Consider the following 22686-nt stretch of genomic DNA (forward strand, 5'->3'; position numbering starts at 1 on the left):
GGAAATGGGGAGCCACTGCATAAAAGGTACAGGTTTTTCTTTTGGACTGACGAGGTGGTGGTTGTACAACATTGTGAATAGACTAGCAACACTGAATTGTTCACTTTTAAATGGCTAATTTTTATGATGTGAATTTCACATCAACTTCAAAAAAATGAAAGATGGAAAATTCTTTATAAACTACAGAATTTAGGCAACTTCCTGGATCCCTTCACTCTTTGGGAGCTTTGTACTCTAAATAAACCTTGCTTTGCTGCCCACCATAAATAAGTAAATAGGGGCGCCTGGGTGGCTCAGTTGGTTAAGTGTCTGCCTTCAGCTCAGGTCCTGATCTCAGGGACCTGGGATAGAGCCCAGTGTCAGGCTCCCTGCTCAGCAGGGAGTCTGCTTCTCCCTCTGACCATCCCTCCCATGCTTGCTCGCACACTCTCTCTCTCTCAAATAAATAAAAATCTTTGAAAAATAAATAAATAAACTACAAAATTTAATCTTCATTCTTTTTAAAGGTTTATTTGTGAGAGAGAGAGCAAGAGAGAAAGAGCCCTTCTTTACTTTTTAAATAACAGCTCTATTCTGATATAATTCATACACTATACAATTCACCCATCTGAAGCGTATAGTTCAGGGGCACCTGTGTGGCTCAGTCCGTTAACTGTCTGCTTTCGGGCTCAGGTCACAATCCCAGGGTCCTGGGATCAAGCCCCATGTCAGGTTCCCGGCTCAAGCCAAGAATCTGCTTCTTCTCTCCCTCTGCCCCTCCCCCTCCCACTCCTGCACGCTCTCACTCTGCTCTCTCTCACAAATAAATAAAATATTAAAAAATAAATAAATAAAGGGTATAGTTCAGGGACACCTGGGTGGCTCAGTCGGTTAAGTGTCTGCCTTCAGCTCAGGTCATGATCCCAAGGTCCTGGGATCAAATCCCATATCGGGCTCCTTGCTCAGCAGGGAGCCTGCTTCTCAACTCTGCCTGCTGTTCCCCTGCTTGTGCGCCCTCTCTCCCTCTGATAAATAAATGAATAAATCTTAAAAAAAATAAAGTGTAGGGGCACCTGGGTGGCACAGTCATTAAGCGTCTGCCTTCGGCTCAGGGCGTGATCCCAGCGTTCTGGGATCAAGCCCCCCATCAGGCTCCTCCACTGGGAGCCTGCTTCTTCCTCTCCCACTCCCCCTGCTTGTGTTCCCTCTCTCGCTGGCTGTCTCTGTCAAATAAATTAAATTTAATTTAATTTAAAAATAAATAAATAAAGTGTATAGTTAGTTGTCTTTAGTGTAGTCACAGAATTGTGCAACCATCCCACATTTATTTTTATATATGTATGTATGTATTTTAAGTAATCTCTACACCCAACATGGGGCTCAAACTCATCACCCCAAGATCAAGAGTCACATGCTCTACCACCTGAGCCAGCCAGGTCCCCCTTACCACTATTTTAGAACATTTTTATCAACCCCCTTCCCCCAAAACACCCAATACCATTGGCAATCAATCCCCTCTTTCCCCAGGCTCTAGTCAATCACTATTCTACTTTCTGTCTCTATAGGTTTGCCTATTCTGGACATTTCATAAAAGTGGAATCATATGCTATGTGGTCTTTTGTGACTGGGTCCTTTCACTTAGCATGTTTTCAGGGAATTTCCTTTATTTTAACTATAAAATTTGTTCCATGCATTAAAATGTAAGAAAAAAAAGTAAGAATATTAAAGAACCACTTAGAAAAAGAACATTACTGAATACAACAGCAGACCAAGAGTCCAAAACAGAAATCCAGTTAAGATGAATCTTTATAAAATATAAATCAATAGACTTGAAGTGCAACCATTATAAGATGCAGCAAAAAATGCAAATTAGGGTAAAATGACTACACTAGGGAATATATTTTACAAAACCAAATAGCTTATAAAAGAGAACATTTTCCCTAAGAGGGTGTAGGAAAATTGATTATAAGGTTTAATTAAAGGGAGAAACACAAAGAGCAAAGAATCATTGTCTTTCTGTTTGAAAACTCCTCCAGCCGGTGTTTCTTAAAATGTGGTCATTGGACTACCTGCATCAAAATCTCAGAACTTGTTTTAAAAATCAGATTTCTGGCCTTTGCCCCAGAAAAATCACTGAAGATGAGGCCCTGGGAATCTTTTTTTTTTTTTAAGATTTTATTTATTCATGAGAGAGGTAGAGAGAGAGAGAGAGAGAGAGAGGAAGGCAGAGGGAGAGGGAGGCTCCCAGCAGGGCAGGGAGCCCAATGCGGAATTCGATCCCAGGATCCCGGGATCACAACCGGAGCCGAAGGCAGATGCTTAACCAACTAAGCCACCCAGGTGCCCCCGGAAACTATTTTTAATAAGTACTCTGGATGACTCTCATGAACACTAAAGTTTGAGAACTGGTATCTAATCAACCCAAGTTAACACAAATGATTAAATATGTATCAGAGTCAAGGGAAGAGTGACAAGAGCAAAACGCATAAAAAAGAGGAAGGTGAAAAACCAAAGAAAAATACTTCAAATTTTGGCACACTGTGCTCTAGGGAAAACAGAAAGTGATGTTTGAAAACTGTTGTAGAACTGATGTTGGCAAAAAATTCTAAATGTGTAAATACACAAACCCCTGTGCTAATACCAATGAAGATCACTCAGGGAATGACATAGGGAAGCATTTTTAAATGTAAGGTTGCCTGGTACAGAAAGCACATAACAGATTAACAGAATGTTTGGTGACGATGTCAACTATTTTTATAACAAGTACAGTTATATTTAATTATCTTCATCCTCTGATAATCTAGAGAAAACTAAACTTTTTGCTGTGTTAGTCTTTACGTGAACAACAGCATGAATTGTCAAATATGATGTCAGCTACTGCTGTGCAAGCTCAGGGTTGGGACATTTACTTTCAGACCAAGATAATCTCTATTTTTAAGGGCAGACTTATGTAAACACGGACAGGCAAAACCAGAGTTAAATTTCTCAACACTAAGAGCACTGCATGATAGTGCTTAAATTTCCCTGAAAATCACTAAAATTATGTATACAAGGATAGCCTTTATTATTCTAACTGTAAGCAAAGATTCCTGAAGATGAGGTATTAAGTTCTAACTCATTACTTTACTTCAGTGAGGAAAATCCATTTTGGTTTAGCAGGGATAGAGACAAGAATTTTACATTACATAACTCTCAAAGGATCTCACTATCAGAATACAGAATTTGTCTACCTTCCCCATAAAAAAAAAATCTTTCCCCTATAAACTCATAAATTCGAACTGACGCTCTAAAGTCTCTTTTGCCTCACTTATTTAGATTGAGCCTTATAATGCATTTGGAAACCCAATTATATTCCATGTAACCCTAAGGTGCATATGTTTCAACATTTCCAGACATGATTCCTGTACATCTCATAAATGAAACCATACTGGGGGAATGAAGTAGTTAATGCATATGCAAATAAACTACATGGGAAGTTACGCTACTTTCATAGGAGATTTTTATGATCAACATTTGACTTGATACACTAAAGTCTAGAAGTATCTAAAAGTTCTCTGACACTTTTTCTTTTCATAGTTTATGTTTCAAAAGGCAGACATCCTACAATTATTCCTTAAAGCTGACTAAGGTACAGATGTGTGGACTTCTTCACCAAGGTCTCACATTTCCTTGCAACAAGCAGTCAACCAATATTCACCATTAAGCCCCAGCTCCCAACTCCCGAGACATCCCTAACATGCTCAATGTGGCCCCTTTACACACTTCCAGTCCAACCTACCCACACATACACACACACCATCGGGTCTCCAAGTCTCCCACACTGGCACAACAAACAGCCTCTCAACATTCATCTGTTTTGCTAACCAAGGGCCATTCTTGCTTCTTCCACTGATCCTGCACAGACTTGACACTGCCTACAATCTCTTGTTCCATTTCTTCCACAATAGTCACTATTCAAAGCAACAAAGAAACAAGTCAATGTTCCCTAACCGCAGACAGCTTATTTAACTAAATACCTCCCTCCACCCCACCCCACCCCCTTATTCTCTTTCCTGCTTTTGTTATTTAGAAGGTGCAGGGTCTGGGAAAAATCTCACTCACCTCATGCTATAGGCACCAGCACCCAGTTCCTGGCCGATCCCGGACAGACTAGCATCAAAGTCCTGCACCAGCCCAGATTCAATCACTTCATCGGCCAGAGGCAGCTTCAGAGCCCAGGCCATGCTGGCTCCTTCCTTGCCCCAGAAGACACCGTTTCTTGTACAAAGGCAAGTAGTCTGATTCTACCCAATGGGGCCAAGACTGTCGAAAACTCCAACCAAGATCTCCCACGCAGTTCCCACTGGCCAACCCCAAGCCTGAACCGCACTGCCCGCACAACTAATCTGCTGTACCCTCGGCTCCTAACTCCTGCCTCGACTTCCAAAATCCCTCCCTCCCAGCTCTCTGGAGCCACGCGCGGGCCCCTCTGCTTAACTATTCCAGATTCCCCCGAAGCAGCCCTGGACTCCCGTACTCTCAATCCCTGGGCTCTCCCCTTGAGCTCGTGGTAGTCACTTGCTGCCTTCCAAACAGACCAGCAGCAGCGACCCGCTGACTGCCCGGCGCTCCCACGCCGCTTTCGCACCTTTTCCCCCGGTCCCCTTCTGCGGGAAGCCCCCCTCCCTCCGGGGACCCGCTCTCTCTTTCCCCTCCAGGCCTCGCTTCCGGTCAGTCCCACGATCACTTCCGGTCACCCCTTCTCAACCCCAAGGCTCTTAGAACCAAATCCAGGTCTCCGCCGAGCCAACTCCCCGCCCTCTGCAGTTCCCCACGGCCTCGGAACATGGAAGGGGAAAGTCCAGCACCGGCTGGAAACCCAGACTCGCGAGGGTCCTCCACCGCCCGCCGCCCCAGCGCCAACCAATCATGGCGCCCTCTTCCTTTGCAGGTCCGGAGAACGTGACGTCACCCTGTGGCTCGCCAATGAGGAAGAGAGTTCGCGGGCTTGGGCAGTGATAATAGGCTAGCGGCGCGACGGCCCCCCGCCCCCGGAGATGGGCTGGGCGGTTTGGGAGAGGACCCGGCGTGCGTCAGGTGTCTCCTGTTTAAATGGCCCTCTCTGTGGCTACCTGGCGACTGCCTTCCGCCTTGTGCTGAGTTGGCACTCTAAGGCGTGGGTGGAGCCTTCACTCTAGTCTTACGAACCCACCCCTACCGTTGGAGGATTCTGCCCCGTTTCCCCCCCCCCCCCCCCCACCGCGTACCCTGTAGGGCTCCTTTGCTCCCGGAATCCTCTCTCCTTAAACTCACCTCTCCGAAGGTCAAGACTCTGCTTATGCTGATCTTCCGCATTCTCCCTAATGCATTTGAACAGGAAAGCAGGAGATAGGTGAAAGTTGGAGTTTTTAAAAGGTCGTGGTCTGAAGATTAGGATTTGGGCTGGCATTTACTACTTTGGTGGTTCTCAAATAATGGTTTCATCTCGTTAAGATTTCGATTCCTCATTTGAAAAGTAGAGATAACCATCCCTGCTCCACCTTCCTTGTTTTTTAATTGAGCATCAACTATATACAAGGAACTTTATGACATCATTAGTAATCCTCAAGGCAATTTTGTAATTAGAATTATAGTTCTAAAGTTAAATATGATGACCCTCATTTTACCAGTAGGGAAAGAAGCCTACGGGCTGAAATTTGCCACGGCTAAATTGCTATGCCAACTTCAGAGCTGATTCCAAAACCTGAAATTTTTCTATAAAATATTGTCTATATGTTAAAGTAGTGGTTCATTGTTGTATTCCATTATTGGACTTTTTACAATTTGTCTTGAGTCATATATATCTGCCTTTTTCGCTAAACTGTGATTTCCTAAATAAGAGAAAATAAATCGTTTTCAGGCTTGTGTTCTACGTATCTCCTAGTATAGTTTCTGCATTCAATAGGACTTAAAAAAAAATCTTATTGAATTAAGAAAGGAAAGAGGTTGACGTGAAGTTAACAGCATGCCCCCAGTTTCAGCCACAAGATTCTCTCTTTGAGGGCTCTAGGCTTACCTTCATAAGCCCTGGCATCCAAGTCTTGGTTCGTTCCTGGGATGTTCAATATCTCTTCCAGCCATTTCTTCTTCTCTTGAGCCAGTTTTATCTCAAAACACGTGCTTATGAGTAAAGCAACTGGTCCTGGGCTCAGAAACCAAAAGAGAGATGCCATAATCAAAGTCCTTTGTAAAGAAATATTATATCTAGAGTATTTTTACATGCCTGTTAGGTGGAACCATGCCTCCTTGAGTAACAGCACCATCACCACCTGCATAATCTCAGCAAGTAATTTTAAATCCCTGATGTAATAATGAGAGGCTCATATTTACTGAGCCCCTCCTCGGTGCCAAGCCCTGACGAGGTGCTCTATGTATAGAATCTCATTTAATTCTCAGACCACTCCCGTAAGAAAGGTACCATGATTAGATTCATTTCATAGATAAGGAAACGGCCTAGAAAAATTAATTGCCTTGTTCAGGATCACCCAGCTTGTGAGTGGTGAAGCCTGACTGATCTCATAGTCTGGACATCTAAAAAAGATCTGCTTCCTACCTCTTCTTCTTTTCAGAGGTGAATTTTGAAGCTTGTGGAGGTAAGAATATTAAATTATCAAAAAATGCACACATGAAGATATCTTGGATGAAGCATTTTTTAATATGCAAAAAAAAAACCAGCTCAAAGTGAATGGATTTAAAATAAAACAAGAGATATTCATATTAGATGTTTGGAGGAGATAATTACCATATCCGGGAATCTTATGGAGCCCTGTCCTCTGGAAAATATTTAGAAAAAAACAGTCTCGTCTTTCTCAGAAATGTTTGAGCTTAAGTTTAAAATCTGAACCAAAATAAAGGCCACAAAAGTCCTTGTCATTTATTAATTCTAAAATAAACTGAGATAAGATGAGAAGTAATTCCTAAGCCTCGGCCCCTCCCAACAGGAATGCAGATCAGTCTTGAGATTTATGTCTGTGAGCCCAGATCCCCCTGTGGGGAAATGATTTTACAGACTGTTTACCCCTAGAATGCTATGACTGGGGGGAGTGAGCTTTTCCCTTCCTCTCTCTTTCCCAATGTAACTAAAAGTGATACTGGAGTGCCAGGTCTGGAAATAGGGATTTCAGGGATAGCCCTGGGAGCTCTGCTTCCAAAAAATAATTACCAGGTATTCCCCCCGGAAATCCAGCACCACCTATCAATAAACCAAATTTTGTATGGGTAAAATTTATCCCACAACAAAAATCATGGTTCTTATTAGCTAGAATAAATATGACTAATTAATTAGAGCACCCACGGCACAGAGCTCCAAATTCAGTATTCTGGACCATTGGGTGGAATTCAGGCTTATCTGTAAGTGGTTTATTTCCCTAGATTTACGTCCTGAAACAAGACACGGTTTAGATGGAACCGAAGGGGTTCAGAATGAGCCTCCCCTAAATATGCATTTTTGGCTTGAGGATTACTTTGAGCTGAAGTCAATCAAGGCCTGAAAAGCTAAGGAAGAGCTTTTATCTTCCCTTTCACTGCCTAAAATGATTTAGATAGAGGACCTAGTCCAGGAAGAAAACTAAGATCAGGGGCGCCTGGGTGGCACAGCGGTTAAGCGTCTGCCTTCGGCTCAGGGTGTGATCCCAGCGTTACGGGATCGAGCCCCACGTCAGGCTCCTCCACTATGAGCCTGCTTCTTCCTCTCCCACTCCCCCTGCTTGTGTTCCCTCTCTTGCTGGCTGTCTCTATTTCTGTCGAATAAATAAATAAAATCTTTAAAAAAAAAAAAAGAAAAAAGAAAACTATGATCAGAGATAACTACAAAGAAGATGAGCTAAGTATGGTAGCTGTGGAAAGCTCAGTAGGGCCTGTTTGTTCAGATTCCTTTCTGGCTCCATTGTCTCTGCATGCCATGGCAAACGTTTGCTTACCAAACCTTTGCTCTTCCCATCTTCCTGTAAATTATCTTCTTCCCCTTTGAAGTCTCAGACCCCTACCCACTTTGCCATAGCTCAGGATGGGTATAAGCCTCAATTGCCTGACCACCTGTGGGGCTCATATTCTTATGGGGCTGTTGTACATATGTAATTAGATTTGTTTTTCTCCTGTTTGTGTGTTCTTTGCCAATGTAATTAATAGACCCACCAAAAGAACCTAAAAGGGTAAAGAAAAATTCTTCCTCCTCTACGGAACACAGCAGAGCTAACCCTGGGTGGTAAAAACATGTGGAAATCCTCCCAATAAGATCAGGACAGAAGGGCAATTCCCAAGTGCCATCCTGCATGGGGTAAGGTTAAGCAACAGGCTTTAGAGACAACCTACCTGGGTTCAAGACCTGGTTTTGCAGCTCACAAACAAAGCAACCCTAAGTAGATTCCTCATCTTCTCTGTGCCTCAAGTCCTTATCTATAAAATGGGTATAATAGTACTCCTTTACAGAATTATGGTGAGAATTAACTGACATAATGCATGTTAAGTGCTTTGAAGAGTACCTAGCACATAGTCAGTGATGAGTAAGGGTTAGCTATTATGAATGACAAAAAGGGGACTTTAGCACTTGTCCTGCCTACTTTTCAAAAGAAACCAATTCTCTCAGAGGCTTGAGGGCTCAAGCTTCTGGGTCAGCACCCATCTATCCCCTAGGCTTGCCACTGATTTACTGAAATCAGTCACTGTTGTTGGGTTCCCCAGTTAGTGGACATTTTCTTCTAGATAAAGGAAGAAACCATTATCCAGGCAGGCCTTGTTGAGGGACTGACCACCTAATTTCAACTCTTCACATCTTCCTACATCCCACCCAGACAAGACTGTGAGCCACAGTCTGGCTTCTTTGAAGGACTCTGTAGTTGAGAGAAAAGAAAATCAAAACCTTTCACAGCCATGCAGCTCCAAGCAACTTTGGGTTCCCTTCGTCTCTTATCTGTAATCTAGAAACAAGCCCACATCTTCTCCAGTCCAAAGAAGATCCGTTCCCGCCTCACAGCAGTCCTCAGCACAGTAGACATCTGCAATATTGTGATTTGTAAGAAATATATATACATCCAGATGACCAAAATATGTTCTCACATATATTTGGTCTTCACCCACAGTTATGGGCTCACAGCTTCCAAAACTGTTGGAATTTCCTGAACAATACAGCTATGGGAACATCTTCTGTGATATTTGATCTCTGTCCTCAGTTCCTGAAAATGCTTCAGAGCCATGAAGGTGAAATGTGTGTCTTGTTATTCATAACAAGCTCCTTTCCACCACGGATGGGTTTGTTAATGAAGATGGCTTTTGGAAAGCACTTAAGGATGGGGGCTGGTTGCCAGGGAAACCAACCATGAATAGTGGGTTTGAATTTTTAGTCCCAGTCCCTGATTTCTGGGAAAGGGAGAGGGGCTAGAGTTTGAATCAATCACAAATGGCCAATGAATTGATCAACTATGCCTATGTAATGAAGCCTCCGTAAAAATCCCAAAGGAGGGTGTTTAGAGATTCCAGATTGGGAAACTGAACCATTCCATGTGCCACTGCGCCAGGGCCCCAAGCTCCATGAACACAGAAGCTCCTTTGTTCTGGACCTTGCCGTATGAATCTCTCCATAGGTCTGTTGATTTGTATCCTTTAATAACCTTTGTAATAAAGCAGTAATCTAGCAAGTAAATGGGTTTTCCTGAGTTCTGTGAGCCATTCTAGTAAATTAATTGAACCCAAAGAAGCATTCATGGGAACCTCTCATTTAGAGCCCGTTGATCAGAAGTGTGGGTAACAGCCTATACTCAGGGGCGCCTGGGTGGCTCAGTCGTTAAGCATCTGCCTTCGGCTCAGGTCATGATCCCAGGGTCCTGGGATCAAGCCCCGCATTGGGCTCCCTGCTCAGTGGGAAGCCTGCTTCTCCCTCTCCCTCTCCCCCCTGCTTGTGTTCCCTCTCTCACTGTCTCTCTCTGTCAAATAAATAAATAAAATCTTGGGGAAAAAAAACAACAACCTATACTCAGAATTGGCATCCTGTTGGAAGGGAACCATTGGAACCTCCACTTTGTAGCTGGTCAGTCAGAAGCACAGTTAACAACCTGGGTGTGTGATGGTGTCCCAAGTGGAGGGTGGTCTTGTGGGACTGAGCCTTTTACCTGTGGAATCTGATGCTATCTTCAGGTAGATAGTGTCAGAATTGAGTTGAATTAGTGAATACCTTGTTGGTGTCCAAGAATTGCTTATTGGTATGGGAACGTTTCCACACACACATCGGTATTGGGTCTGGGAACCCAAAAGAACTTCTCAGGCCTGGGAATAGAAACTGCAGTCTTCCACACACACACCCCCATTCCTTTCAGGCTGTCGGGGGGCCCAATGCCAGGAACCACAGTCAACTGGTTTAAGCCAGAGATATCAGCTTCCACAAACTCTTCTGGTGGGAGCAGCTGGGAGCTGCCTTTCTTGGGTCAGGGCCAGTCGCTGCCCAGATTCCATTCACTCCCACATATCACAGACTAAACCCTGCATAGCTAAGCAGAATCCCTGTACCTGCTTTCTCCCAGTAGTGTGAAGTCAGGGACTCAGCTCTCATTATTTCCTTGAAGGAGAGGACAGCAAATGCATTCAGTCATTAAGCACCTACTGTGTGCCCCTGACCTGGGTACTGAGGAGTCCCAGCCTAGTGTGGACAGCTAATATCAGGGTCGTGAGATCTATGCAGAGGTAAGCGCTGGCTTCTATCTGCCCCATTAGTTCAGAGTGCTGTAAAGCTCCTCTGATCCCTAGGCCTTGCATCAGAATGTTGGACACCTATTGTCCCTTGAGCAGACGTGGGGTGATAGGGCATGATCTAGAATCCAGCACGGGGCCTGGTTCAGGGATGTTGATTGGGTGAAATCAAAGGTGATACCCTCCTCTCACCAGTTTAGATGATGGAGCCCAGACCTCTCCAATACCAGCTAGGTGGAAGGGGGAGGAGGGAGGGCTGCAGACATGCATGGCATGAACCCAACTCCTAGGAGATAGACAAGTAAAGAGTGAGGCCTGTATTGCAGTCATGCTCTCCCTGCTCGAAGCCCAAGTGCCAGGTCTGCCCCTAACATTTGTAGGCCTATGGAAGAGCACAAATTAAGATCCACTTACCACACAGCTAAATTTGTGTCAAGTCTAAGGAATGATCTCGTCTCGTATTCATAATAACCTGGAAGGCCAGGTTTGAATTTAGACTTCTAGCACTCTTTGAAGTTCTGTGTTAGAATGTTCCGCAGCCTTGGTCCCCAGCCTACAGCCTGCGTTCTCTTTCCCCTGGCAGACCCACCTCACACGGCAAAGGGCTTTGTGGCTATTTATAAACACTCCAGCTTGCATATCCAAGCTCCATCCATTCAGCTCTCTGACAAATAGTCGCCCTTTGGTCACCTCTGGGGTGTAAGAGAGTGCACACCCACAGCACAGTCTGTCAAGACCCAGAGAAGAGAGGTCGGAAGTGGGCTTTGCAGGGAATTCTGAGGTCCTGGAAGGAGAAAGGGCACATCCTCTTGACTCTGCATTCCGTGGGGAGGGTCACGGCTGGAGGGTCACGGCAGGGCTTTCTGAAGCGAGAGGCCACGGCACTGACCCTCGCCCTCTTGCAATGGGGTTTTCCAGGCTGCGAGCTCTGATAGAGGCAGCTCCCCAGTACTTCTCTGGCTCCTCCCTATCAGCCCCACCTTGAGAGGCGAAGGATAAACAAGCAGATCCGTACAAAAGAAAAATACTGTTTATTCCACACAACTACATCAAGTGCTTCTTCCCCATTCTTCCCTCCCCACCCCGCACTCCAGCCCTCAGCAGGCTTTGCCCCTTGTCGGGGGGACAGTCAGAACCTCAGTGTCAGGGCCTGGCCTATGAGACAGGAAGGGAATCTAGGCATAGGAAGGTGAGTGGGTCCAAGGACACAAAAAACGTCAGTGTCTCTCTCATTCCAAATTCAAGTGTGTTTCTCAATCTGCGTGGCCAAATTCTTTCCTGGGCCCCCACTGGACAGAATGCCGTGGATAGCGCAGGGCCGAAGACCCCAGCTGATTCACTGGGCCATAGAAAGTTTTGGTCTTTCTTTCATTTAAAACAAAAACAAACAATACCACACGCAGACAGTTAAATCACTTCTGCCCCTTCTCCTGCTTAAGCTCTGGCTTCCGTCCAGAGTCCAGAAAGGTGCTTTCAAAACAAAAGTTATATAGACTCCCCTCGGAGCCTGGTGCTACCAGAAACAAAGCAGAAAACCCACCTCGGGTACAGATAGCTGCTCCGCAAGGGGCCTACGGTGGGGGAGCAGGAGCAGAGACAGCAAGCCTGTGAGCTCTGCCTTGGGCCCTATCAGGGATACTCTGCACGCCCCTGCCTGCGGAATTCAGCCTGCAAAAATTCTGCCCCTCGGAAAGACCTACCCATCCTTCTTGGAGAGGACAAAATGGTTTCATTCTCGTCCAGCCTCAGAAGACAGATTTAGAAAAGGGAGGAGCTGAGAAAGCATGGCCAGGCCTAATTTAGACCAGAACTTCATTATCTCTTTTCTTTTCCCAGACCAGGACAGATGGTATCCCCCTGCATCTCCCCTGCTATGGACACACCCTGGATTATAGGCTACTCCCAGGGCTCCAGCTGTGACCCACTTGTCTCTCCCAAAAAAGAACGCATATCTGAACGCAAGTGTTCGAGGGTGAAAAGCTGCTTCTCTCTAATTTACTGAAGGGTAAGTCACTGAATCCTTTACCAACCCCAGTACTTTGTCTTCTTACTGAAAATGTTTACCATGTCTCTCCCCAGTGAGCTCCTCACCCCATGCAGACAGGGTGGATAACCTTAACCTTGAGTGTGAAGCCTCCCCCCCCACCCCGGGGAGACACTCTGTCTCCTGGGAGCCTGGGGCAGGCAAGGTGCCCGCCTGCTTCCTCATTCTCACCACACTCGTGAAGGTTTAGTTGGTCTGAACGCAGTGGGGCAGGTAGGGATGTGTGTGTGTGTGTGGCAATTTGACACACACTTGTCCTCTCACTGGCAGGGCTACCAAGAGGGTGGCCACTGCGGCAAGGGAGGGCCTGCCAGGGACCAGGTGTAGGCAGGAAACAACAGCAAGCCAGAGGACGCCAGACTAGGTGACAGCTCTGCCACCAGTGACAGTGGGGGTGGGGATGTGCCCTCGCCTCACAGCCACTTCATCAGGCTGTATCGTGTGAGGTCTGGTGGAGGGCAGCTGCTACGGACCTGGCTCTGTGACTTGTGCCCCTTTAGGGGACGGTCTACACAGCAAGTCTGGGTTCACCTAAGCTCTCCTCTTAGCGCTCTCCTGACCTCCCAGAGAAATAATACTAAGTTCCGGGGGCTGTCCAGCCACCGTGAGGCTGCAAACTCACTTAGCAGCTCGGACGAGATGCCAGCCCTCAACGTGCCATAGCTAGCCTCTCTACAGGTGACACCCATCCTGCCTTGGGGGTCTTCTTGATTCAGAGGAGCACGGGGGGGATGGGGGGAGACAGGGACTGTTTGCACAAACACGTGGTCTCCGACTTTGGACAAAATAAGATTTCTCCTCCAGTATCCAAGGCTCTAGTCTCAAAGAAAATTAGAGTTAAGTCACCTTCTGCAAGAGACCTTCCTGGGCTGCCATCCGTTCTTTCTGGATGTTGGCCTTTTCCCTAGGGCCTTGCTCTGGTTTAGTGCTTCATTTGCCCCCTCTGAGAAGGCCCGGTACTGGGTGGGGGGTGAGTAGGAGGACCAGAGAGAGAGTCAGCGTTCCTTCCCTCATTTTTCTCCAGGCTGCTGCGAGCTTGGGCAATGGGATTTTCCAGGCTGCCCATTCTTTAACCCTCCCTGTTAGTGGGGGAGATAGGGTTAGGGCAGGGATCAGATGAAAGTCTGGGAGGATGGGCTTATTTACCAAGTTCCCACCCTGCTGTCGGCCCAGGTCAACTCCAGGACAGCTAGAATTCAAAGCTGCTTCCTTCCAACATGGATTAAAGTGAAAAGATTCTGCTTTAGTGCAATTCCCCCCAAAAGGAATCAGGAAGAAGTGGGAAAGGAGATCACGTGTTCTAGCCCCAGGGCTGTGGGAACCTTCTGACCTTGAAGGCAAGGCAGACACTGAGCCTGACCTTCTGAGCAGTTCATCACACTTTTCAGACCTGTGCCTCTTGGGTCCTTTGGGGGGGACAGTGTGCCTGCAGGCAAAGGGTGGGAGGGGAGGCTGCGGGTTCACGGGCAAGCTGCTATACCTGTCGCACTTACACACAGGAGCAAAGGGGAAGAGAGGGCGGAGAGAGAATGCCATCAAAAACAAGAGCTAATGGCCAGGGGTCCTTTGGGGGCTGCTGCGGCCCTGCCCCAAGGACGGGGCGTGTCTGGTTCCCAACCAGAATTCACCCTTCGAAAACCACATTAGCAAAGTGCTTCTTTAAGTGACACCACTTAAGGGAGGGGTCCCTCGGCGTGACCGGCCCGAGCCTGGGGCTCTCCGGTGGGCCCCTCCGCCCTCCCCATGCTGTGAGAGACGTGGAGGAGAGGAGGGAGGCAGTGGACACACATGCACACAGTGGAGTCTCACGACCCAGGACAAGCACAGCTGCACGCGGCAGAACACAGGTGCCGTCCCGGCAGTGGCTGCAGCCGGTGCCGAGGGAAAAGTACAAAGTGCTGGAACGCAGGGCTGGGGGCCGAGCCCTAGGGGATCTGAAAGACATTCAGCTTGCTGGTGTTCTTGAGGGTCTGGCGCCGATTGCAGAACCAGACCCGCACGACCTCCCGGTCATAGTTGAGCTCCTTAGCAATCTCGGTGATCTCCTGGCCTGTGGGCAGTGGGTTCTTCTCGAAGTAGGCATTCAGAGCCTCTATGGCCTGGGGGGTGAAGGAGGTGCGGCGTTTGCGTTTCTTGGAGGGCTCACCTCCCACAAACTCCATCAGGTTCTGCTGCCCTTCCTGGTTCCGGAGTTCGGCTTCATTCAGCCACTTTTCCAGCACTGGCTTCAGCTTCTGGGCACTCTTGGGCGTGATGTCCAGCTTCTCGAACCTGTGGGTGACCCGAGGCCGGCCAGGGAAGGGACAGGGAGAATGTCTTATTCCCTGCACTGGGCTGTGAGTACTCTCCACAAGGGGCCACTCCTCTCAGGAGTGGTGACACTGGACTAAATGTACCCCTCACCGCCCCCACCAAGACCACCCTGGCCCAGCCAAGCCCAGACTCCTCAGACTGTCCTGTATCCCAGGTCATACCTGGGAGACCACTCCCATGGCCTCAGTTCAGTAGTGCAAGGTTAACAGCGCAACTGCTGTATGAATAACTCTTCCAGAACATTCACACCCCAGTGAGTGAGGTCCTCTGAGGAGTTGTCTAGAGAGGCCTTCAGAGATGGCACATGGATGTCACGAGTGCCACCTCTCCAATTCAGCCTCACAGCAGTGTCACTAAGTCAGCAACTCTTTCTGGCCAAGCCCAGATGCGACCGGGCACCCGCTCTAGCAGTCACGCTCGGCTAACCCGGGGAGCGCGCAGGCACCTTTGGGCCATCCCTGAGCCACGCGCTCCTTCTTGTTTGAAACCCTCTGCCCTCCTTTGATGCTGGCACCAGCACCAGTTTGAACACTGCACACAGAAAACCCAGCGCCATCCCTTTGTAGTCATGCTTGGAGGAGTGGGAGATGGAGCATGACAGGGGCCGGGGGAGCGGGGGCGCGGTGGAGAGCCCAGTCAGTACGGAAGGTCCCGCTTTTGTGACCAGCCTCATAGGCTGTACTTCTTTCCCCGTAGGGTTCCTGAATGGATTAGGGTCTTGGGTTCTCCCCACCAAACGACCACAGAAATGCTCAGAATTGGAGGATAAACTTCAGAGGGCCCTCAGATGGATGGGATCAGTCTTTGGCTACTCTAGGTGTTCATGTCGACCCTTAAAACAGCCTTCCTGATGTGGAAGGAGGCAGGAGCACAGGAGAACATGGAAAGGAGCCATGCGCCTAGGTCCCGATGAGTGCCCGGCAACATGAGGGGCCCGAGCAGGCCTTACTCACCGGCAGATAGCTGACTGGCTATAGGCTGGGCCTTCCGTGGCAGTCAGAGCCTGACCCACCTGAGTCTGCGTGAGGCCCAGGGACAGCCGTCGGATCTTAAAGTTCTTGGCAAACTCCCGGATCTCCTCCAAGTTGATTCCATCCTCATCCAGACTTGGGGTATGTGGCTCTAGGCCAGAGGAAGGGACCAGAGGTGAGTGTGTAAGACAGAGGATATCATTGCTTATCTAGCTTATTGGCCTGGCCTGGTAAAGTAGTGAGGGATGAGGACATTTGACAAAAGGCCCATGTACCCACCCTTATTACCCTCCTCACCCCTATTCCCTAAACACAAAGACTTGTGGGAAAGGAGCCTGGACTAACCTGTCTGGAAGTAGGGGTCTATTTTCAAGTTCTTTTCGCTCTAATGGCCGACCCTCCCCCATTCTCCCTACTCCTAGCTCCAAACACACCATAGCCATCCACATTCCTCAAATACTGGGTGAGAGACCAAAGGAGAGACAGCCAATGGGTTGGTTTCTCAAGGAAGCAGCCTCCACTATCATTATGCCTAGAATCCAGCTCAGCAGGAATGAGAATAAGAAAACCAATCCCAGGTGTCAGGCCTTTGCCCTTCCCCTTTGGACTCTAGAAAGTTTATTAAGGACAACAGCATCTAAAGGCGCTGAGGTATTTGAATTAATGCCTCCTGTCCTCTTCTCTACAACCTTCTCCAGGAGCCACTTACTGGATACCAACTGGCTGACAGTAGGGGTCTCAGAGCAGGTGATTGGAATGGGAGCAGAGGCAGACGGCTTGGCCGCTGGGGCTGGGCTGGCGATGACCACCGCAGGCTGGGGCACGGCTGGCGTGGGCTGGATGGGCTGCACCTATGAGAAGAGAGCCAATGAGTCCCTACCGCCCACCTGCCTGGCTCAGGGGGCTGCAGTCCCTGCAAGGACCAGAGGCAGGGTAAGATGGGCATGAAATCCTCACTCACCTGGCACACTCCTACCTATGTGCCATCACAAAGCAAGACCAGAAGCTACTTACTAGCACTCACCCAACAATCATGACCAAGTTGGAGCCTCACAGGCACCTGTGACGCAGGCAGGTCAGAGGCTCAGAAGGGCTCAGTACACTTGGTCAAAGCCCCAACAAGTGTCCACCCTTGAGATAACTGCTCTCAAATCCTTTCCCTCATAGCAGAAACCGAAACCTGATTCTAGGGCCTCCCAGGTCCAAACTGTCCATTGACAGGGAACTGGCAAGTGATTCCTGGGACTTCCCTACAGTGAGATTCTGTGCAGCTATTAAAAAGAGTAGAGTAAATCTTCCAATTACTGACAAGCAAAGAGCTCTGGGTCACAGTGCTAAGTGGAAAAAAAGGTAAAGTGAAAACAGTTTTTGGAGAATAATTCCTATTAAAAATACATATGAGTTTCCAGGAAAAAAAAATCTGGAGGCATATAAGGCGAGTTGTCAACAGAAGTCATCTCTGGAGGTGGAACTGGAAAGGATTTTTACTTTTTTCCATTACACATAATATTGGGATTGTTATAAAAATCATGTATCATATTTATCATCAAGAGAAACTATAAATATATGAAATTAGTATTTTTTGTATGATTTTTTTGAGTAAACTCTACCCCCAACATGGGGCTAGAACTCATGACCCCGAGATCAAGAGTCACATGCTCTACTCGGAGGGGAGGGGGGTGGCGGAATGGGATAGGCTGGTGATGGGTAGTAAGGAGGGCACATATTGCATGGTGCACTGGGTGTTATACGCAACTAATGAATCATCAAACTTTACATCAAAAACCAGGGATGTACTGTATGGTGACTAACATTATATAAAAAAAAATTAAAAAAAAAAAGAGTCCCATGCCCTACTGACTGAGCCAGCCAGGTGCCCCAGTATGATTTTTTTTTTTTAAAGCTTCCTGAAAAGTGCAGATTTCTCTAGGCTGGGTCCTATTCCCTGGATTCTACCTCTTGATAGCTTTTAAGTCTATTCCCTCTTCAACTCCAGAACCTTATTAGCCTTTGGTCAGGTCTCCTCGTTTCTTGCTAGAACCGTCTCAGCTGCTTCCTCACAGGGGACAAGGACTCAAGTCTTGCCACTGTTCAGTTCTTAGCTCCACCTGGATAAGAGCTAATGCTTGTTTGTGTTTTTTAAGTAGGTTTCATCCCTAGAGTAGATCCCAGCATGGGGCTTGAACTCACAACCCTGAGATCAAGACCTGAACTGGAACCAAGAGTCAGATGCTTAACTGACTGAGCCACCCAGGCTCCCCTCGGGGCAATTTCTTTTTAATACACATCTAGCCACTTCCCTGCTAAAAACCCTTCCATGACTCCCCGCTACATAATAACAGTGATAAAATAAAAGCACCATTTCCCCAGTGCTTCCTGTATACCAGAATGTTAACTGTCTTATGTGTAACATATCCGTTAACATTCATAACCTTCTGAAGTTGGTACTCTGATCATCTCCATGTTACAGATAGGCTAAGGCATTATTCACAAAGCTTGGAAGCAGCACACTGCATTTGAGAGCCATGGCCTCAACATCACCTGAGAACTTGCTAGAAATGCAAACTCTTGGGCTCCACTCCAGCCCTACGGAATAAGAAACTCTGGGGGTGGCGGGATATGTGTGTGTGCCGGGAATCTGCATTCCAACAAGCCCTCCGGGTGGTCCTGACACACACTCAAGTTTGGGAACCGCTGCTCTGTCTGGCACATTATCATTCCTGCATTAGGTAAAGGGGGGCCCACTCTCCCACCCAACTCATCCCTTTAGATTAGTTCACCGTCCCTTCTCTATGCAGCCTTGCTGAACTCCCCAGTCTGTCAGGAGCTCCCTTCTCTGGGTCCCCAGGGCATCTTATCAGGTCCCTATCATAGTCTTTGTCACGCTGGCTTGCAACTGTCTCCCGCGCTGGGCTACCTAAGACTAGGAAGGACGTCTTACTCATGTCTAGATCTTCAGCACCTGGAATATAGTAGGTACTCAAAAACTGCTCCTGGAATGAACAAATAAAGGAATAATCAAAGCCACAGTGCAGAGTGAAGGGGTGAGGTGGGAGGGGGTGCCAAATAACCTCCTGGGGCTCTTCTGGTGGTCTGTTCACCCCGGAGCTGATCGAGACGCAGTTTACTTTGACCACCTCTCTGGCCTTCTCAGCCTGACACTGGCCTCTGAGGGCACGTCCGCGTGTTTTGGGTGTGTGGGGGTGGGGGTGGGGGAGTGCTCCTTCCCTAGGGGGGAGTATGTGGGGACTCTCTTGGGCCTTCTACCCTGGGATTTCCCCTCACTTTGGAGAGATGCTCTGTTTCCCAGGGACTTCAGAAGATAATCTTGTCCTGCCCTGCAGTCTTGAGGGAGGCAGCCCATGCCAGACAGCCCTGACGGCCGCCCACCCCCCCACCCCTGCCCTTGCCCCACCCCAGCCCTGGTACCTCACTCTTAGCAGGGGACTCAGGCGTGCTTGCCTTCCGGACAGCCACAGGCGGAGGCAGGGGGCTGCTAGCCAGGGTTGCAATCACCTGGCCCTGGGCGTTCAGCAACAGCTGGGGTGTCACAGCCTGGACCTGCAGGCCCTGGGCTGGTGCTGGGGCTGCCACGCTGGCCGAGTTCACGACCCACGGAAGTGCTCCAATAACCTGGGAGGAAACAACGCAGGGCCCCGCGGGTGTGAGGCCAGTGTCCAGTCCTGCCCTTGACCCAAACCCCCACGCTGGCAGGGGAAGGGACTTAAATCATTTCACCCTTCTGCACCTCAGTTTCGTCATCACTAAAGAAAGGGTTCATCCTCTGGGAGCCGTTCCCTTTATTCGATCTCCAGAGTGGTGGTGGGGCGGGAGTGGGTCTGCACAGTGATTCACACAGCCCTGATGCGAGTCCCTGCCCTGCCACATTTTAGCAGGTGGCTTCATTTCTCCGAACCTCAGCCTTCTCCCCGGTGAAAGGGGAATGAAAATCTCCACCTAATAGGCCTGCACTCAAACTGAGGTGAGCTGATGTGTGAGAAAGCACCTCACACAGAGCCGGGCTGCAGAGTGGGTGCTCCACCGATGAAAGCCCCCAACTAGAGGGAACGCCTAGAGGGCGGGGTGGGGGCTATGCCCCTGCCTGGCACCGGCGCAGAGCGGCCGCACCAGGCACAGCGACAGCGGCCAGACACCCTGTTCGAGTTTCTTTGACACTTCGCCCGAGTCGTGGCCCCCCCAGGCAGCTTCTCCACGGCCCCCGCCCCTCGGCCCTGCCTTTGACCACTTGCCTGTCCCTGAGCGTTGGTGAGGATCTGACTGCTGATCCCCGGCATGCTGGGAATGGCGTTGGCAATGACCGGAGTGGTAGTGAGGGAGCCTAGGATCTGGGTCTGTCCCCCGAGGGAAGCAGCACTGATCTGTGGGTGGAGAAAGAGCCTTGCTCAGAGGCCAAGGGGCAAGAAGGAGCCCAAGGCAGAGAGGAGAAGGCTGAGGGCTGGGGGGGCGGGGAGAGATACAGGCGCTGGGCAGATGTGACTGTGGCCTGCAGGCCCGTGTCCACCAGCTGAAGAGTATCCAGGGCCAGGGGCTGCAGGGGGCTGGCAGGGAGGGGTGGGGCCGCTGCCATGGAAGGGTAACTCTGGCTCATCTCTCAGGCCAGGCCTGGGAGGACGGAAAGTCCAGACTGGAGGAACCGATGTGATTCTAGTCACATCGAACAGCTCCCCTGCCAAGCCAGGAGCCACGCTGGCCAGACGCTGGCGTGGGGCCGGGAGCCTCTCGTTCCGCCTTAGCTACGGCTCCCAAGCGTGCAATCCCCAGACATCCTCCCACCCTCCAAGGCCGGTCCAGTGGTTCAGGTTCTGGAGAATTTGCCCGGCCCTCTTGGCGGAGCTTGTCTGCTCTTGTCTGGCAGACACAAGGAGGAGGCCTCAGAGGGAGCCGTCTCTGCTGATGTGTTGGAAAAGAGCCGTATTCGGGGGGTTGGTCCTCCACCTCCTTCCTCCCCTGTGGGAAGGGCCAGTTTCCACCCTTGGCCCAAGATTCGGTCCATCCCTGGTCAGCTTACAATTCCTGGGCTCAGCGCGAAGCCCGCAGGCTGGACGGCGATCTGTGGGGGGGTGTCCGGCTTGGGGGTGGGGGCAGTAGCGGCGGCAGCAGTGGGCTGCGGGAGAACAGGCGTGGTCTGCAGCAGCGGCTGGGTCTGGAACAGCGTCTGGGGCTGGGCTGCCGGCCGGGGCTGGGTGGGCGAGGAGGCGGCCTGTACCGGTGGGACGGCTTGTACCGGTGTCGGGAGAGCGGCGTTCAGCACGGCAGCTGCTACGGAGCAAGGCAGAGACAGGGGTGCTCAAACGCCTAGCCGCGGCCCCAGAGCGGCTCCTCCCAAGGGATGTGGCACAAGCATGAGAGGGGGTTGGGAGAGCGGGGCAGAGGGGACAGGCGGCTGTGATTCCCTTGATCCTTGCAGGGGCAGCACAAGACAACATCTCTCATCCCCCCTCCCTTGGGCCTGGAGATGCAGAGGTTCAAAACCAGAAGTCGGATCTTCTTGCAGTCCTTCTCAGGAGGCTGGTCATGGGGTGCATTCTGGCGTGGGGGGAGAGGGGCAGTCTCAGTTGGCGGAAGTAGGAGAGGCCTGCTGGGCCAGCATGGTGTCATGGCCTAGAGTCCGAGGTGGTGCAGCAGCTCTGTGGCTGGGTGCCTGGGACACCGAATCCAGACTCCAGGGCTGTGGCCCCGGTGGGCCAAGGGTTCTGAGTCCAACATGGCAAGCACGCGTGCAGGGAGAGTAGTATAGGGTGGTGGGGGGCCTGGTGCAGTCCTGGGGAAGAGCTGCCGTTACCTTGCAGACCGGCTAAAGGTGGCTTGAAAATCCCCCCCGTGGGAGAAGCAGCTGTCAGTCCTGGGAGGGTGGCCACGGTTGCTGTAGGAATTGTCCACACGGCCAGCCCCTGCTGACCAGCCACTTGACCTGCAATACTGATGGGGATAAGAAGAGGTTGAGTAACTGCCCCTGCTGGAACCATAACTCCTGTCAGAACTGTGGCTAAGTTTTCCTGAGTCAAGACCTGCAAAAGCAAACAAGATTTCAAAAAGAAAAGAAAAAATAAAAAATCAACATCCATAGCGCAAACACCGGGTCTCTCGGACCCAGCTGAGCACAAACAAAGCATTCTGAGGGCGGTGGGGGGAGAGGCCGCGTGAGGGTGGGGAAGAGACAAGCCCTAGCCGGAGGCCCAACCCTGAGGGGGTGCCTGGAGCGCACGATCCTGTCTTCAGAGAAGCTGCCCCCATCGGAGACAGCGCCTGGCCCTGCTCACGGGACAGCAAAGGAGGCACAGGCACCGTCTGTCGCCTCCTAGGCCTTTCCTCGGCCCTTGCCCACAGGACTGGTGCTTTGTGGCCAGGAAGCAGGGGCGGGCACTGGTGGAACCAACTGGTTGAGGGCCGACACGGGCCTCTGGGAAGCTCTGATAGAGGAAGCCCCTGCTGGATGCCTGGCAAATCTGTGCCTGGAGCGAAAGGCCACAGGGAGCTCAGCATGGCTCGGGGATCCGGGAGGCAGCTTCTCACTGCGCTGGGGCTGCCCCCTGGCTCGAAATGAGGACTCTGAACAATCCATTAACTCTTCCAGGCATCCCCACTGGAGGGGCTAACAAGGGCATTCACTCCTTTAGTCATGAGATAAATGGAGACGCCTGTGGCACCAAAGAGTTAATGCTA

The 22686-nt window shown here is 49.8% G+C and overlaps 2 protein-coding genes across 7 annotated transcripts in view; both read right to left on the bottom strand.

Moving 5' to 3' along the window:
* TFCP2 (transcription factor CP2) overlaps positions 1 to 5072 on the bottom strand; it is a 48677-nt gene extending 43605 nt beyond the window's left edge. For 3 of the 6 annotated variants that reach the window (XM_026501863.4, XM_026501860.4, XM_026501859.4), the window contains exon 1: positions 4081 to 4917. In XM_026501863.4, coding sequence (XP_026357648.1) covers positions 4081 to 4202 — 122 coding nt within the window. In that variant the 5' untranslated portion in view covers positions 4203 to 4917. Of the gene's footprint in view, positions 1 to 4080 lie in introns of all 6 variants that reach the window. The other 3 variants (XM_057318876.1, XM_057318875.1, XM_026501862.4) reach the window with 2 other exon arrangements.
* Positions 5073 to 11686: 6614 nt separating this feature from the next.
* POU6F1 (POU class 6 homeobox 1) overlaps positions 11687 to 22686 on the bottom strand; it is a 30185-nt gene continuing 19185 nt past the window's right edge. Inside the window, exons 5-11 of the mRNA XM_026501856.4 lie at positions 21806 to 22031; positions 21032 to 21282; positions 20253 to 20381; positions 19432 to 19635; positions 16712 to 16853; positions 15985 to 16153; positions 11687 to 14989 (exon numbers count right to left, since the gene is read on the bottom strand). Coding sequence (XP_026357641.1) covers positions 14644 to 14989; positions 15985 to 16153; positions 16712 to 16853; positions 19432 to 19635; positions 20253 to 20381; positions 21032 to 21282; positions 21806 to 22031 — 1467 coding nt within the window. The 3' untranslated portion in view covers positions 11687 to 14643. The remainder of the gene's footprint in view (positions 14990 to 15984; positions 16154 to 16711; positions 16854 to 19431; positions 19636 to 20252; positions 20382 to 21031; positions 21283 to 21805; positions 22032 to 22686) is intronic.

Source organism: Ursus arctos, unplaced genomic scaffold (genome assembly GCF_023065955.2).
Source record: "Ursus arctos isolate Adak ecotype North America unplaced genomic scaffold, UrsArc2.0 scaffold_26, whole genome shotgun sequence".
NCBI classification, from domain to species: domain Eukaryota; kingdom Metazoa; phylum Chordata; class Mammalia; order Carnivora; family Ursidae; genus Ursus; species Ursus arctos.